This window comes from Xyrauchen texanus, chromosome 2 (genome assembly GCF_025860055.1).
Source record: "Xyrauchen texanus isolate HMW12.3.18 chromosome 2, RBS_HiC_50CHRs, whole genome shotgun sequence".
In the NCBI taxonomy this organism is placed as follows: domain Eukaryota; kingdom Metazoa; phylum Chordata; class Actinopteri; order Cypriniformes; family Catostomidae; genus Xyrauchen; species Xyrauchen texanus.
Genome location: NC_068277.1, coordinates 17,675,924 through 17,694,876, shown reverse-complemented (window position 1 = coordinate 17,694,876; position 18,953 = coordinate 17,675,924). Strand labels below are relative to the sequence as shown.

Sequence of the window (18,953 nt, the reverse complement as noted above, 5' to 3'; positions counted from 1 at the left end):
GGCATTTCTGTGGATGGAAATGCCTTGTTGATGAGAGAGGTCAACAGAGAATGGCCAGACTGGTTCGAACTGACAAAGTCTACGGTAACTCAGATAACCGCTCTGAACAATTGTGGTGAGAAGAACAGCATCTCAGAATGCTATTCTGTGATGCAGGTTGGTGCGGTTTTGGCAGCACGAGGGGGACCTACACAATATTAGGCAGGTGGTTATAATGTTGTTGCTGATCAGTGTATGGCAGTGTTGAAATGTAGTGTGTCAAAAACACTATACTTAAACCTGTTATATTTTCATTTGAACACTGTCAAATATTCACTCCAAATGTATTACTAAAAGGTATTACTGTCATTTTATACACATGCAAACCTAACTGCTTCTCTGTAAATGTGCAAACTGTTTAAGTTTATAAACCATATACAGAATATACCTAGGAATTGTTATGTTAATGACAACAGCTGAGCAAACCCTAGAGACCTCTCTGCTGAAAGGCCACCACAGGCCAATGTTTCAACTATTTCTGCTTTCTTGTAGAACCACTGCATGAACCATGTAATCAATAAAGTCCTCCTTGGCAAAGGTTTAGAGAAATTTAACTGAAATCTACCACTCCCAAGTGTGCTGAAACTGAATAATGAGTCATGCTGAAGGACAATTGTACAGCTCTATTAGGGCTGAAATGGTGGCTGTAGAAGTAGTGTGAATAGAATATAATATGCAGGCTTCAATGTAGGTTTGCATCAAACCTTGCATATTAGCTGTCAATGACCTCTGGGTCTGTGGAGAATGAGTGAACCAAATGCATGTCAACATTTGCACGTTCATAAATTGAATACAAATGAGAGATTAAGAAACAAGGGGACAGAGACTGTAAGCAAATGTAAAGTAAACAGGCCTCCTCCTGTTGTATAAATTTGGTGACAGACAATACGCTGCGTTCCATTTTATTACTGTTAAAGACATCAAGAGGTTTGTGTGAGGGATAGCAGGCATTTTGGTTTTCCCCTCAGTTTCATGTTCTGGAAAAGCAATGTCCTGCCTCTGAATGTCTTATTAATTTTCTGAAATAATGAGATAGATGGTGCAGACCAAGTCAAGTCAAGTGCATGTACAGCACTTTTCACAACACACATCATTTCTAAGCAGCTTTACAGAAAATCATACATTACCAGAAAATGAAACTGTAATATCTATAAAAGTCTTAGTCATCATTGTGTAGTTTGATTAAATATGATTGTAAATTGTGTATAAACATAAATAATTAAATAATAATTGGATTTAGAACCCAAGTGAGCAAGCTGAAGGCGACTGTGACAAGGAACACAAAACTCCATAAGATGTTGGTTAATGGAGAAAAATAACCTGGGAAGAAACCAGCTACTTTTAAGAACAAAAATGTCTCAGTGATACCAAACTTCTAAATGGTAGTATGTATAAAATATAAACACTGATGAGCCAAAACATTATGAACACCTGTCTAATATGCTATTGGTCCTCTGCGTGCCAGCAAAACAGCGCCGACCCGCAGAGTCATGGAATCTACAAGACCCCTGAAGGTGTCCTGTGGTATCTGGCACCAAGACATTATCAGGAGATCCTTCAAGTTCTGTAAGTTGCGAGGTGGAGCCATCATGGATGGGACTTGTTGGTCCAGCACATCCCACAGATACTAAATTGGATTGAGATCTGGGGAATTTGGAGGCCAGGGAAACACCTTGAACTCAAACCATTCCTGAACAATGTGTGCAGTGTGGCAGGGCGCTTTATCCTGCTAAAAGAGGCCACGGCCATCAGGGAATACCCTTGCCATGAAGGGGTGTACCTGATCTGCAACTATGTTTTGGTAGGTGGCAAATTGATGTCCACATAAATGGCCGGACCCAGGGTTTCCCAGCAGAACATTGTTAGGAGATGATCAATATAATTTGCATCACCTGTGAGTGGTCATAATGTGTTTGGCTCATCAGTATGTGTATATATACACTGCATCTATTCTATATATTACAATATTTTTGGGGAATTTTGCATGAGCAGACTATCAACATTATTATTTATTTTTTACTTTTGTGGAAATCGATGCTTTATTTTTTTAGATAAGTATTTTTATTTTTCGTTTAGATTTATTGTTAGTTTTTTTTAATACTTATTTTAATGCAGTCACTTTTTGACTTTTAATTTCTGATATGTGAAGCCCTTTAAGATTGCTGTACGAAAAATGCTATATAAAGATTTACAGGTATTATTATTAACATGTTGGAACAGGCACTAAGCCACGGCTCCATCTCATCAGAAAATTTATTGTTCAGTGTTTTTTGAAGCCAGAATACGCTTTAATTTTTGTCCATCTATTTAAATTAGACATTACCATTGCCTTCCCTGCTGGTGGGCTGTAGTGTTCTTCACCCAAAAGCTCGATATTTATAAAAAAAAGCCTTCGTCAGTTAATTTGCTCTACAGGTCAATAATGTTGCTTTCATATGGTTAAACAGAAGCTGATCAAAAGCAAAACAGCTTTACTAATCAAGATAACCAAACACATTCATTTGGATTAAAATAAGATGTTTAGAGAGGCTTCTGTAGAAATGAATGCGAAGATTGAGTTTCCCTTTCCCGAAATGCATATTTCTCTGTTCTCCATTCAAAAGTTTTGGCCAAGCTATTGAGGGAAAAAAAACAAGATGCTCCAAAAAAATATGGAAGACAGAGAAAAGCATGCAACATCATGTTGGTAACATAGCAATAAAGCAAAAGAAAATACCTCTAGATAGTAATGTTCAATGTCATTTCAACGTAATGGACAGAATGGACACTGGTTTAATGTAAAACATCACGACATTTGATATTGAATGGAATTTTTTTATTGTATGAAAAATGATTCATCAGACAATATAACGTGCTTGTGATCCAATGCTAACACTGATCCGTACACTCTCCTCTTCTAAAGAATTTTGTTTTCTATGGCTACAAAGAACGACTCCATAGATACAACCTCTAAAAGACTATATAACTCCATTCAAACCTAACAGAGGGGGGCTAGATGCAATTCTTGAAGTGTCTCCACAGTTGAATAGAGTAATGCAGCAGCACTGCCAGTCTCCGTGTTCTTGGCCAAGTTTTGTCAATACTCGAAACTTTCAAAAGATGAGCTGTCAACTTGATACAATGAAATGCATAAATATTAGAACAATATGAACATTTTATAAAAATTATTTTAGTACATAATAGAATCCTAGCACATCTCCTTGGTGGTAGAATACAGGTAACTGTTTAGAACAGAAAGAGAAGATTTTCTATATTACATTGTTATCATTTAAAGGTGAAGGTGTTTTTATGATTTAATACTTTCTCCTATCCCAGTTTAATGTGCAGAGACAATAAACCATTCACAGCTTGACTTGCTAAAGTGTGAAAACAGTGTGACACTTTGTGCAGGTGGGTTTTGAAAACCTGTTTGGAAACAACATTATCATTATATATGCAAATCTCTTTGGTGCCGTAGACATTACACACTTTACCTTTAAGCTATACAGAATAAAGAATATAAAGAAACCACAACTTCAAGCAGTATGTTTAAAAAAAAAATCTTTATTTATGAACGGCAGAATTTTGCAAAGTGAATTGAAAGAACCCCAAAAAGATTGTCTTGAAACATTTGTCCATCAGTGAATTTCAGAAAAGTGCATTGCTCAAAGGTCAAAAACAGTTTGCATGCACATTATTCTAAGAGTCACCAAAATAGATTTGATTATAAAATATATCTCTCTCAGTATAAACATCTGAATTGGCCAATCACCAACCTGTCTTTTCAATAAACATCTGCATAGCATTTTCAAATACTATAGATTTCTACAGCTGTTGTTTCAATTAGTTAAAATAGCACTCAGCCAAGTTTCACATTTGTAAAAATAGATTTCAATGTCTATAGCTCCTCCAGTCTTGACTGTAAATATTATGCATTTTCCAAGCATCTACGCTATTCCAACCTGGTGACAAATGTCTCACTTGCAAATAATCAGATTAAAGTGAAAGAACAGTGTGAATCTGAACAGGGAATGAATCACTTGTAAGAAAAAAAATATATTAAAAGTTTCATGTAAAAATAGGTGACAGCAGAAATTAACAGGATAAGGAAGTGAGGACACATGTATTGGACTGCAATGAGTGACACCAAACAAGCTCCTGATACATATTCAAATTTATACACTTTCCCCAGAAAGGAAAATGGCATTTCAGAAACACAGGTAATCAGTAACATTCTTTCCAAGCACCTGTGTGTTCAGCATCCATGGAAAAAATATTCAATATGGCTTCCCACTTAAATATCCTATAGTGCAATTTATCCACTCATTTAGCTGATCTGTATTTCAGTCATGACTTGTTTTCTTTTTTTCTTGACAAATCCTGAACAATGAATTTCCAAAGATGTCAAGAATGTTTGAAGGTTTGCCTTCTTCAACAAATGCTGACAATACCAGGGCTTAAGTTAATAATAATTTAAATAACCTATCTGATGACAAAATTAAATATGCAAAGCAAAACAATTAAAGTATCTACGATCATAATAAAAGGATATACAGTATATAATGACAGCATCTCAAGGTCAAATTTCACCTAAAAATCAAAAGAACTTCATTATGCAAAATTTCTCATCTTTAAAATCCCCAAACAATCCCTCACGTAATGTCTAGATGTTTTATTTTTATTTTATTTTTGTAATTTCCATTATACTCAAAAGGAGATAAGAGCATTCATATCTCATTACTGCAATATACATTTTCACTGTATTAACAGTACAAAAAAAAAAAATACTATAATAAGATGACTATTTTTTACAGCTACATCAGCATAAATTAAAGGCTGTACAACAAACAACTCCATAATGTCTAAATACTTTCATATCTAATTCGTATTTCATTTTTATTTTTGCATTACAGTAGATAATTATGCTTCTTTTTTCTTTTTTTATGGTTTGACATAAAAAAAAAATAATTCTTTATTCTAAATATAAATGTATTTTTTCTTTTGGTTTTGGGGTGAAATATGACATTTCTTGAGATTCCCACATAAAGTCAGAAGATGAGTGCTTCGTTCTGAACTACTCACAAAAGACACAAATAAACTGTGATGGTCCTCTGGCGCCATCTGTTGACTGTAACCACAACACGCACAAGGAATTAAACTACAGTAACATTCAGTAACTGATTTTGGAGCAGTGCTTACATACAGCATCCTTCAACTGTAAACATGTCAGCACAGTCATATACACTATGGCACACTTTAAACACAACACTAGAGACTAGTAAACCAGAACAACTTAGTAGCCTAACTAAACAGTTTTCTAGCACAGGTTGTCTCTACCATTATGTAACTTCCATAACTTTGGCAGTTCAAAGGGTGACATTAGCATTTTCTTTGTTGTAAACCAAATAAGAAATTATTTTAGGTATGAATAAAAGGTATCTAGGTCTTGAGTGGCACTAGACAGAAATCCCTGATTCGGTCTGGTTTGTGAGATTATTGCTTGTAAGGTTTACTTTGCATGGCCCCTCACAACACCGAAATAAACCTATAAACACCCTAATGAAGGAGACTACTGTACATCCTCTTGATGCACTGGAGACATATCAATATATTAATTAACAAATTACAAGCAATCATGTTGATGGATACTTTAAATACTCTCTATATCTCCTTTAATTTTACATATAATGAGGGCTGAAACCAAAAGATGTTTTGGTTTTACAGACACCCCCAAAAATAGAATGAAATGTTCTGTACCAAGTCGCCTCTATTCTGGGCAGCAAGCCACATATATTATCTTAAACCATTTTTAGCATTATAGCCAACACTTTAAATGTATGTGTTGGTGTATTTGGTGTGTTTCTATATAGACCAACATTTAAACATCCATAAGTCATAAGTGTAGCAGCATGCAATAAAACTTCATGGTGAAGGAACCAGTGTAAAAACGAACCCTCCCTGAAAACTCTGTGTTGGCATGACTCTTTCATTTCCAATTTAAAAAGGTTTATAAAAGTATAGTATTTAGATTGAACAGAATTAACCATATGATGGTCAAAGAATTTGAGGTGTAAATCTCTGGCACAGGTAGAAGTAGTTAGACAATCCGATCTTGACAAAACGCTGACATTTGTAACAGCCAAGTGTGTTTAGAAAAAATAAGGATCTTAAAGATATGGCAACATGGTTGCCATTTGGTGGTGCCTTTGAAAAAGTGTAAGTGGAATTTTCTCAATATCAAGGCAAATCAACATCATTCATTGCTTCCAAAGTAATTTATCAGGACAAGAAATTCCTGTTTTTAGCACTGTATTAAAGTAATAGTTAAACCAAAAATGAAAATTCTCTCATCATTTACTCACCCTCATGCCATCCCAGATGTGTATGATTTTTTTTCTTCTGCTGAACACAAAGAAGATTATCTCAGCTCTGTAGGTTCATACAATGCAACTGAATGGTGATCTATACTTTAAAGCTTCAAAAAGGAGATAAAGTCAGCATAAACATAGCCAATTAGACTCTAGTGGTTTAATCCATGTCTTCTGATGTAATCCAGTTGAGTGAGAACAGACCAAAATATAACTTTTTTTCACTGTACATCTTGACAGCAGTCTCCTTGACACTTCCTCTAGCGCTATCTAGTGCTCTGCACATGTGTCAAGCACAATGAAGTGTAATCAAGCTTGAAAATATGATTGTGCCTAGAGACTGTCGTCAAGATGTACAGTGAAAAAGGAGTTACACTTCGGTCTGTTCTCACCCTACACCATCTGGATCGCTTCAGAAGACATTAAACCTTCCTTTTTGGAGCTTTTGGGAGTTCTGGTCATCATTCGATTGCACTGCATGGACCTACAGAGCTGAGAAATTCTTCTAAAAATCTTTGTTTGTGTTTAGCAGAAGAAAGAATGTCATAGACATCTCAGATGGCATGAGGGTGAGTAAATGATGAGAGAATTATTATTTTTGGGTGAACTATTCCTTTAAATATGAACTACTGGTCAAATCCAGCACTGAATATCCTGAAATTGTAAAAATTGCTGCTACATCAACAGTAATTGGTATTAGCTGATTTTTAAATAATAAATGGCCAAAACAGGAGGAGTCACTAAGGGTTTTAAAAAAAGGCCTTAAAATTTGCAATTAACTAAAATAAACTGTTGCACATGAGGCCAATTAACTGAATCTAAACTTACACAAAAAGCTGTTTGAAAAGGACAAATCTTTAATTTAAGATTAATACACGACTATTTTTTTTTTTTTCCTAATACCTCTTTAACTCCAATGGCATAGCTAAAGATTGGACACATATTGAATCTATAGTTAAGACTACTGAACTGAGTAAATTGATAATAAGATGAACAGTTCAAAGGTAAAGTAAAAAATGTCAGTAACATTGAAAGTTTTCATGATGTTGAATGTAATCATGAATGTCTTCAAGGGCACCAGACCAAACATGTGAGTAAAAATCTAAAAAATGGAGTCATGCATTTTTAGAAATACACATTTCAGCGTACAAATCTTCCCTGTAAACCCGTAATAATTGTCTTATCCCCCAGCACCAATTTCAAATTAAACACAAAGAAATATTGTCATATAAACATGCAAACATGTATAATCAACCTGGGCTTCATGAAATGTAGGCCTGGCTCATAGTGGATGTCACTTGATAACACTAAACGTTGCTTTCATCATGCAGAATGGAAAACGAGCAGCCAGTGCAACCTGAGGATGTTTTGCATCCAACGAGTCCTTCCACTAACCTCACGGAGGCTGAGAATTTTCATATCTGTTCTCCAGCAATCCCTTGCTCACCTGTCAAACCAGTTGCAGAGCCTGAAGAAAACCAGGCACACCTTTCCAAATGGCTGTAGTCCCGTGACGCAACAGGAGACAAGGAATGGATGCATGAAGGATGGAGAAGGATCAAGAGCAAATGGAGCCAGCTGTGGATGTCAGGGTGCACACGGGTGTGGGCAAACCATAGAAGAGTGGGTCTGTCATGGGAAAGAGGAGGAGCAGGAAGAGAATGACTCCCAAAGCATAGAAGGAGAGAATGGTGAGGTGATGCGGGTGATCCAGGGCTGTGCTGACAGCTGGGAAACCCATGTAATTACAGAAGGAGTGGCACAGTACAGGACCCACCAGATGACCTACAGACACATGGATAAAAAAAAAAAGATATATCTCTTTGTATGCCAAATGTGTATTTAATAAATTGTAACTGTCTAGTTATATAAGCATTAGTTTTAGCCTATATGGGATCATCTCACAGAGCCAAGACTATTCATATAACTATGGTATATCAATAAATACTTACTAAATATTATAAATAACACTTAATATAAATAAATATAATATCAATTATAAGTAATAACATTAGAAAAAAAACTGTATGTATTACAGCAATGAGAATACAATTTATTTTGCATTGCATTATATATGCTTTATGATGTCACTGCAAAAAATCTTAGTCAAAAATTATAAAATATAATTAAAATAATAGATGCACCTGTTCTGATGAATATAAAGGCTGTATAGGCTCCAAATACTGCTGTGTAGGAGAACTGGAAAACTGAACAGGACACACAAACATAGTCATGATTAATTCTGTGTCACTACTTTCACTAAGGATGACAATAAATTAATGACTTTGTTACCTGCAGAGAGGAAAATGCCTGAGACCGTGCCCTGTCTGAACCGCAGTAGCTCAATTACATGGTGAAAATGAGCTACAGTCACAAATGAGAGAGAGAGAGAGATAGAGCGAGAGAGATGAAGTTTCAATAATGGTATACAAGTCAAATCATTTTTATTTGTATAGCACCTTTCACAACACACATCGTTTCAAAGCAGCTTTACTGAAAATCATGCATCAACAGAAAATTAAACCGTAATATCTATAAAGTCTTAGTCATCACTGAGTAGTTTGGTCATATGTTTATGAAGTGTGTATAAAAATAAGTAATTAAATAATAATTGTATTTAGAAACCCAGTGAGCAAGCCGAAGGCGACTGTGGCAAGGAAAAGGCCATTCAAATGCAAAAAAACATGGTTCTTAACACAATTTTCCTTGATTGAGTTCCAGAGTAGAAGTTTACATATCGGTTTTAGTAGGTTTATATCGGCCGATAGTTGTTTTTTGGAACTATCGGTTATCGGCAAAAGTCAACACTGATAGTAGCTGATACAATATATGTTTTATTATTCCTTTGTGTACTTCTATACACTGTCCTTCAAAAGTTTGAAGTCATTTCACTAAAATGTTTCTCATGATCTTAAAAATCTTTTGATCTGAAGGCATTATGCTTAAATGTTTGAAATTAGTTTTGTAGACAAAAATATAATTGTGCCAACATATGAATTTATTACATTACAAAACTAAAATAAAAAAAGTTTTTGAAATGGATGACTTGGACCAACTAATTAAGAAATGCAGTCAATAAGTGCCCAACATATATGGGAACGCCATTAATACCGTTTAAAAAGCATCCCAGTGTACCAAGTCTCCATCACCGTCATGGTTTATGGACGATTATTAATACGAGATGTTATTTAAAAAAAAAGTTACATATGAAGCATAGACATTATTGTATGTATATTTATAGCTATAACCTTGTTTTTAATACAGAAGGACTTGAATAATGGACAGTTATGACAAACGATTGCTGATATTGATTAATGATGATCTACTGTTGATGAATTACTGCTCATATAGGAATAATCAATGACAATGTTTATTTTATAGTGTTTATTTTGCAATACATAATAGATGATTGTAAGAGTGCTTGTTTTGTTTCCTTTATGTGTTTGAGTGAGCTGGAAGCACAAACCTTTCAAAATAACAATACCTCGTGTGTTTTGGGCTTGTTAAAAGTCCTACATTATGCACCCAAATCTTAAATATTTTCAAGTTATTATTGGTATTTTGGTTGCACAACAAACTGCACCTGGGCTTTCATTAATGTTTGACTTTTGTAACCTCTATGTCTGTGCCAGTCAGAGTTGGGTGTAATCCATTTGAAAAGCAATTAGTTACTGTAATCTAATTACTGTTTAGTCAAAAAGTAGTGAAATGCAGTACATTTTAAATACTTGTTATCAGATAATAGTAACTGACTTTCAAATAATTGTATTAACTTTCAGTACATTACAGGGTTATGCTTATTTCTAATTTATTATTTATGTAGAAAACATGAATTATGGCCTCGTAACAAGTCATTGTGAAGATGAAATGTGAGGATCTGAGTGTATGACTTGTAACAATGAACAAGAAAGGAAAATTAGACATTATTTTGAATTTGTTGAGAGGAAAATTGTTTTAAAAAGTAACAAAGTAATTAGATTAAATACATTTTAAAAACTTTCAGCTGATTAATGTTATCTGCCTTTTCCACCACCTCAGTTATCGTATCGGCAAAATCCACTATAGGTCGACCTCTATTCCAGAGTCTGATAATATTCTTAGCAATACATATACATAAATATAGGGTTTATTCCTTATTTAATAACAATTCAGATTATTATTTCAATTCAATCACAATGTAAATTTAGCTTAGTTATGAAAAAATACTTTGCAGACCAACGTACAAGAAGCCTTCTAACATGGCACAGAAAATTAATTAGTTTTAATTAATACTAATGTTTAATTAACATTAACAACAGGACTGGAACATTAATTCAATTACAATATAATTAAAAATGTAATTAGCAATACAAGCCCATTAATCTGCCTTTAGGCTTGATGGCCACCTCCCACCACTTTTCATTAATTTGATCAAAGACGTTTTTCATAAATTGACTTTTCTTAGTAAAGTAGTTCATGGGAGGTGCACTGCAAATAATGTTTAGATAAAATTCAAACATCCACTGAACAAAAGGCATTGAATTAAAGATGGATTTAGGATTTTGAGAATAGATGTTGTGATCATATCTAAAGGTGGCAAATGGCAATTGGTCTTCACTCACCAACACCAAAGAAGAGTGGGCATGTGAAGATGGCAGTGGAAGGGCCTGCACAGGGCACAAGCATGGGTAGCATGCATGCCCGAAAAACCAGCTCTTCTGTTAATGGTGCAACTACCTGGTTCCTCAGCCAACGCATGTCACTCAGACAGATTGCCCAGAAACATGGGTCTGCAAGAACATTACAAGACATTACTAAAGCAAACCTAACTGTCTTTTACAACAACAAACACTGTTGTGTGTGAAAATACCAAGGGATCAGCAGTTACAGAAATACTCAAACCAGCCCATCTGGCACCAACAATTATCCATGCGATTATCTAAACGGTCAATTGTGTGGCAGCAATGCAGTGCATAAAATCATGTAGATACAGGTCAGGAGCTTCAATTAATGTTCACATCAACCAACAGAATGTGGAAAAAATTTTATCTCAGTTATTTGGAGTGTGGCATGAATGGTGCCAGACGGGCTGGTTAGAGTATTTCTGTAATTGCTGACCTCCTGGGATTTTCACACACATCAATCTCTAGAATTTACTACGAATGGTGCCAAAAACATCCAATGAGGAGCAGTTCTGCAGGTAGAAATGCCTTGTTGATGAGAGATCAACAGAGAATGGCCAGACTGGTTCAAACTGACAAAGTCTACAGTAACTCAGATAACCGCTCTGTACAATTGTGGTGAGAAGAATAACATCTCAGAATGCTATTCTGAGATACAGGTTGGTGCTGTTTTGACGGCATGAGGTGGGCCTACACAATATAAGGAGGTTTTAATGTTACATATACGCATTTGGCAGACACTTTTATCCAAAGCGACTTACAGTGCAATTATTACAGGGACAATCCCCCTGGAGCAACCTGGAGTTAAGTGCCTTGCTCAAGGGCACAATATTGGTGGCCGTGGGGTTCAAACCAGCGACCTTTTAATTAACAGCCCTGTGCTTTAGCCACTACGCCACTAGCCACTGTTGTGGCTGATCGGTGTATATCTGGATAAACAGTTTATATAAAGGATATAATATGCGTACACTCTAAAATAAGTATTTGAGGTAAATTGTATAATTAAAATGAATCACAATTACAATACAAGGGAAATAATCGACAGTTATAAACGTGCAGCTCTTGTACCTATAATGGTTTAGCTGTGCCAATGTTTTAGTTATTAAAGAATGTCAATTTTGCATCTCTTTACCAGATGATTCATATATGAGTAAATCAATGGAAATGTACAAGATTGCATACCAACAACAACTTTCATCCCATCAATGAAACCCCAGGGACAATCCATAGCTAGCTGGATCAAAGGACCAAGAAACAGCACCTGGCAGAAAGAGGGGTGAAGCCCATGATCAAAACATGTCATGCCAATCATGGAAAAAAACTTTTCAGATAATTGATCCAATGGAAAAGCATGAGACTGCGAGAGAATATTAGTGGGTATTGGCTGTTTTCCCAAAAAACCTTACCTGATGAAAATATATGTATGGTTGGCAACAAGTGAAGCACTCTTTTGTATTTCCCAAATTTGAATAAAATTAGATAACACTGAAATATTTTGTTGACTATTTTAGTTGAGGAAAACATAAATGTCCTATTTTCAAAAAAATTATATATCTATATATACACATATATATTAGGGCTGTCGATTTAACGCTTTAAAAAAAATTACGCAATTAATCACAATGCCCTTGGACAGTAATTAGGAAGATTCCTGAGAAATGCAAGCTTGTAGTACCACCTGTTTACTCTTGAGGGCAATAAGGGAAACTTCAGCTGTGTGGTAACACACAGTTTATACAGTGAAGAAAACAGCCTTCAGCAGACAAAACAATACAAACATGCGTTACGTTCTTGCATTCAAAACACTTGATGGAGCGCAAATCTGAACTAAGGGATCTCAAGATGTGTTCTAAGTATTAAACTATATTTAACTTGACACAGTGACCTAAAAATGTTATGTTTATGACGCAATGCACCCAAGACGCTACACAAGCATGTCTGATGCAGGTGTACATTGAGGGGTTCTTAAACAAGCCCTCATAATAAATCTCCAACTGATTGACAAATTAATTTGCAAAATGGATTGCTGTGAACTGTATGCCAATGATTGGCTTATGTTCAATAATATGGTAGTAAACAATACATTGTATTCTAAAGCCACTTTTTGTATTGTCTTATCAATGATGAACTCTGCCACAAAAATGTGATGCATTTTAATTATCTGAATATTTGATATATATATTTATATGTATATATATATATATATATATATATATATATATATATATATAAATAATTTAAAAATATTTAAAAGATAACTATGTATAATTATTTCAGTCATTATATATTGAATTATATTTATATGAGGGGCTTTCTCAGCAAATATTTAAATGTGATTCATCGCGATTAATTATTCGGGACACCATGCAATTAATTTGATTACAAATTTTAATCGATTGACAGCCCTAATATATATATATATATATGAGTGCATCTAGAAAGTATTCACAGCGCTTCACTTTTTAAACATTTTGTTATGTTACAGACTTATTCCAAAATTTATTAAATTCATTATTTTTCTAAAAATTCTACAAACAATACCCCATAATGACAACGTGAAAGTAGATTGTTTGTAATCTTTGCAAATGTATTAAAAATAAAAAACTCATCACAAAAATCACATGTACATAAGTATTCACAGCCTTTGCTCAATACTTTGTTGAAACACCTTTGGCACCAATTACAGCCTCAAGTCTTTTTGTGTATGATGCTACAAGCTTGGGACACCTATTTTTGGGCAGTTTCTCCCATTCTTCTTTGCAGGACCTCTCAAGCTCCATCAGGTTGGATGGGGAGCATCTGTGCGCAGCCATTTTCAGATCTCTCCAGAGATGTTCAATCGGGTTCAAGTCTGGGCTCTGGCTGGGCCACTCAAGGATATTCAAAGAGTTGTCCCATAGCCACTCCTTTGTTATCTTGGCTGTGTGCTTAGGGTCATTGTCCTGTTGGAAGATGAACCTTCAGCCCAGTCTGAGGTCCAGAGCACTCTGGAGCAGGTTTTCATCAAGGATGTCTCTGTACAGTGCTGCATTCATCTTTCCCTCGATCCTGACTAGTCTCCCATTTCCTGCTGCTAAAAAACATCCCCAAAAACATCCCCCCACAGCATGATGCTGCCTCACTGTAGGAATGGTATTGTCCAGGGGATGAGCGGTGCTTGGTTTCCTCCAGACATGACACTTGCCATTCAGGCCAAAGAGTTCAGTCTTTGTTTCATCAGACCAGAAAATTTTGTTTCTCATTGTCTGAGAGTCATTCAGGTGCCTTTTGGCAAACTCCAGGCGGGCTGTCATGTGCCTTTTACTGAGAAGTGGCTTCCGTCTGGCCACTCTACCATACAGGCCATACAGGTGGAGTGCTGGAGTGATGGCAAAGAGATAGCCTTGCTCAAGGACACAATGGTGGTGGCTGTGGGGATCGAACCGACAACCTTCTGATTATCAGTTATGTGCTTTAGACCACTACACCACCAACACTCACTTATCTCAAGGATAATCAGTGGAAACAGGATGCACCTGACCTCAATTTTGAGTGTCATGGCAAAGGCTGTGAATACTTATGTACATTAAATTTTTTTAATTTTTAATAAACTACTTTCATATTGTTGTTATGGGGTATTGTTTGTCGAATTTTGAGGAAAATAATGAATTTAATCCATTTTGGAATAAGGCTGTAACAACAAATTGTGGAAAAAGTGAAGCGCTGTGAATACTTTCCAGATGCACTGTGTGTGTGTGTGTGTGTGTGTGTGTGATATATATATATATATATATATATATATAAAGAATAGAAAATTCATGAATTTGACATTTTCTTACCATGGTCAGCAGCAAGGGTAGTATGATAGCAGGCAATAGTCCCTCCAAACGGATCCCCATAAGGCCCAATAATGAGGGACGAGGCTGTGAAGGAAATCAGACAAGTCCTAGTAAATGTATTGTTTCCATCACAAAAACAAATCATCACACAGGCTTTGTGAAGAACTGCATATAATATAATACAAATTAATTTACTGACATTTTGGTCCCACAATAATTTTGATAAAGTATAGCTGGAACCAAAGTACATCAATCCAAATGCTTTGCATGACAATCCTGGGTCCCATTTTGAGATAAAATATCATATTGTGTTTAAAAGAGCACAATAAACACATAGCAACAAACAAAGGACAAAACATGTCTGTGACATTAAACTAACCTGGATGCCTGTGAAATCCTTCCATACCCACACAAATACTGGAGACAAAGCCGACACAATAAGCACGCTAGTGAAGCGCCTCTTTATCACTGCAGGATGATCCCTGTTAATGCAAACATTCACACAAACAAAACAGTGTTTATTAGTCAGTAATGGTAATGTGAATAATAATAATAGTTGTCAACAATGTCATTAAGGATGCAAAGATTTACTTTTATCTGACAAATAGAAAAAATACAAATCATTCGATTATCGTAACTGATTATTAAAACAAAACAAAATACTGTTTCTAACATATATTAAACTAGGAAATATTTTACACAAATATCAATATTTGATCATATCACATTTCACTATTAACAAAATGAAAATTAAGCAATGAAGTGTAATAATTAAACGCTGAACAGCCTGAAAACTTCTATACAGACAGCATTATTGGTATCATAGAACGTCGATTCGAACAGTATTTTGAATCGACGTTTGTGAAAAGCATTCCAGACAATGAACTTTACCTTGGTAAACTGCTTTTCCAGACGTATAAACTTCCGACATAGGAGCACGCAAGCAGCAAACAGCAGAGAACTGACATCCAGCAAAGTCCATCAGGAGCAGACACCAGATTATCGTGGAATGAATCTGAATGTAAACTTGGCATAACATTGTCGTCGTTCATGGCGAGAGCGACAAGGGTTAAAACGACTCGACGCTTTGAAAGACGGCAGGTGTGGGTGACACATGTGGTTTTGTTTTTATTCTAAATAAGTGTAATTGCACACAATGGAGATACTATGGAGATAAACTGGAGGAGACTGTTTTGGCGTCTTCCAATTACGTCATCAAAGCACGACGACCCGGCTGGGCCATTCACATTTCATTGACAGCTGACGACAGGATTTATTTGATTGGGGAAAGCAAAATTATGGCCAATTTATATATTTGTATTATATCAATATAAATCAATCAATCATCCTATCTGTCTGTCTATCTATCGGTCTGTCTGCCTACCAGACAGTTTTTTCTTATTTCGCATATTATAAAAAAATTCTTGAGTTTCATAAAACAATTACTATGAGTCTAGGCTATATGAGATCGAAAAGTGTATTTGTAGGCTATTTGTTTAATTTAGAAAGGCCATTGACAGATTGGCAAATGAAATGCTGATTTCTTGCATTTCTATTAGTTCTAAAATTGTATAGGATTTCTTGTAAGTTTCTCTTACAACCTGGCCTAGGCGGGACATAAAACATGTGCACACCTGTCAGATGCTGACTCACTGACAGGTGTGTCATAAGTGGAAAATGTGTATATATTTTATATAGAGCAGCACCAAAAGTATTTAGAGACTTAATTCATTTCAAAATATTTGTATTTAATTGCAGATTAGATAGTAAAAGAGCCAACCAATTTGTATATATTTGAATGAACGACAGCACAATACATCTTATATGTAAAACATTTAACCAAAATTATTTTTGATAAATTATAAAACAATACACGATGGCCTACTCAGAATTACGTACCAAAAAATCAATGAACATTTTACAATGCTTCAAGACATTTCTTTAAATATGCGTTGGGGAAAAAAGTTTCTGCTTAATGAATAAATAGGTAAATGTAAATGTACATAGTTTGACAAGGAATTGTTTCCTTCCTCCAAGTTTCAGCCACCAAAGTTTTCAGTTTATCCATACAAGAGCATGTGGCCACACACTGAAAGAAATAGTTCGCCCAAAAAAGAAAATTCTCTCATAATTATCTTATGCCATCCCAGATGTGTGAGACTTTCTTCTGTCTTTCTTCTGCAGAGCAAAAGCGAAGATTTTTAGAAGATATTTCAGCTCTGTTGGTCCATTTGCTGTAAGTGAATGGTGATCAGAACTTTGAAGCTCCAAAAAGCACATAAAGGCAGCATAAAAGTAATCCATACAGCATTCACTTTGAGTGAGAAACAGAATCTGTTTCTCACCCACACCTATTATATGGCTTCTGAAGACATTGATTTAACCACTGGAGTCATATGGATTACATTTATGCTGCCTTCATGTGATTTTCAGAGCTTCAAAGATCCGGTTAACATTCACATTAAATGGACCTACAGAGCTGATATCTTCTCGTCTATCTTGTTTTTAACTTGCACTCACGTCACGTGTGGATTATTCATCTTTGTTAATATATATATATATATATATATATATATATATATATATATATATATATATATATATATATATATATATATATATATGTGTGTGTGGCTGGCTGTCACTGGCACTGTCAGACGCAGATGGTCATCTTAATTAAAAAATGTCCATGAGTGACACAGCAGGTTTAACAAGGCTGTTGGTGTTCCACAGGTATTTCCCTAAATGTGGAGACAGCGAGCAGCGGAGGATTCCACGAGATGTTAAACCGCTCGCTAGAGCGTCACTGTGCGCGTAGGCAACAGCAGTGAGGTAGTGTCACTGCCAACCCAGTCTCAGGGCAAAGCTTGGCTCGTGCATAATAATTTAGCAAGCGCTGCCTTCGCCGAATAATTTTCCAATGGCGTATTTGGACGATTTGAGAATATTAATTAGCTTCAACGTCGAAGTTTCGACTCATGAATATTAATGAGTTCGTTACCGTAGTTCTTACGACTCGTAAATTTGCATCCGGAGGCGGCGCTACGCATGTCGTGGCATACTTTGACCAATATAGACGCAAGATGTGTGCGAGGGCAAAACCCGTCCTCGAATTTCTTAAACGTGAGTACTGCTAGGGAAAGATGGGCGTGACAACGGAGTGTCTGGATTAGACCGAAAACACTCTTCTCAACGATTAAGACACAAGAGTGTGGCAATGCAAACCACGCGACGTGATGCGCGTGCCATCCAGTTAAACACAGCGAGTGATGAAGTAACAGCGCGACGCCCGATTTTAAGACCACACGCTGATTGACAAGCCAAGGATATTCAAGGCAGGGGTCTAGAACATCATCAGGTGGGTATGTGGATAGTTTATTTGGATTCCTTGTTTTGCCAGTATTTTTGCCTAGTTTTCACTGTGTTTATTAGCCTATCATGTTTATTATCATGCTTATTTCCCTTTTATAACAGTCTTCTTATTCCAGTGCGGAGTACGATGTCTAGCATACATGCGCGATTTATTTTCTTTGTAGCGGAATCCCTTGTTTGTTGTTCCAGGCCTCGTAGACAGATCAGAATAAATAAGAACATCTCAATTATAAAATTCCTATATGACACAACTGCAGTGATGAATACTAGTGGAACATGTTTTGCAATGATAAGGTTATGTAATATGTGCATATGTTACATTAAATGTTTTTGAATAGTGTGTAACGAAGTATTAAAGGGAATGGACTTGTGAATAATGCAAGTAGCCTATCATGCTGACTCTCAATTAATGTCATAATTGTTTTTTACAAGACATGTTTATATTTCACCCATAGTGTATGCCCTAGTTGTGTTGCGTGATTACGTATTAGAATTCGAATTCGAATTCGATTTTTTATTTTTTTTTATTTGAATCTTTTAATTAGAATCTTTTAATTCGAATCTTGGAATTCGAATCTTCGCCTTCGGTTGTTCTGAGACGCAATCCGCTGCAATCTGTCGTCTGGGAGTACGGGCTGGTCCACGGCTCGTGCTGTTTCGAGTAAAAGAGCAGAAAAATAGAACATGTCATTACATAATTCTGCTTGCATCCATGT

At 35.7% G+C, this 18,953-nt stretch overlaps 3 protein-coding genes across 9 annotated transcripts in view; 1 reads left to right on the top strand and 2 right to left on the bottom strand.

Annotated features, from left to right (window-relative positions):
- LOC127656479 (uncharacterized) overlaps window positions 1-18,953 on the bottom strand; it is a 324,970-nt gene that overhangs the window by 181,523 nt on the left and 124,494 nt on the right. The window lies entirely within an intron of this gene.
- On the bottom strand, window positions 6,901-16,039 carry rce1a (Ras converting CAAX endopeptidase 1a). Its single transcript, XM_052145048.1, has 8 exons — window positions 15,757-16,039; window positions 15,245-15,347; window positions 14,866-14,949; window positions 12,230-12,308; window positions 10,988-11,155; window positions 8,679-8,750; window positions 8,531-8,593; window positions 6,901-8,171 (listed from the first exon to the last, which is right to left on the bottom strand). The coding sequence occupies exons 1-8, from the start codon at window positions 15,915-15,917 to the stop codon at window positions 7,945-7,947; spliced, it is 957 nt and encodes a 318-aa protein (XP_052001008.1). The 5' UTR covers window positions 15,918-16,039; the 3' UTR covers window positions 6,901-7,944.
- Window positions 17,785-18,953, top strand: part of LOC127656594 (E3 ubiquitin-protein ligase pellino homolog 1-like) — a 31,446-nt gene continuing 30,277 nt past the window's right edge. For 2 of the 5 annotated variants that reach the window (XM_052145013.1, XM_052145000.1), the window contains exon 1: window positions 17,785-18,223. The gene's annotated coding sequence lies outside the window, so the exon portion shown is untranslated. Of the gene's footprint in view, window positions 18,228-18,953 lie in introns of all 5 variants that reach the window. The other 3 variants (XM_052145008.1, XM_052144981.1, XM_052144990.1) reach the window with 3 other exon arrangements.

Excerpts from the sequence above, each read along its gene's own strand:
- rce1a (XM_052145048.1), bottom strand. The coding sequence starts at position 15,917 with ATGAACGACGACAATGTTATGCCAAGTTTACATTCAGATTCATTCCAC. Across the intron at positions 12,309-14,865 it reads TACCCTTGCTGCTGACCATG|GTGCTGTTTCTTGGTCCTTT; the intron begins GTAAGAAAATGT and ends TCTTTCTGCCAG. Across the intron at positions 8,172-8,530 it reads CTTTATATTCATCAGAACAG|GTCATCTGGTGGGTCCTGTA; the intron begins GTGCATCTATTA and ends ATGTGTCTGTAG.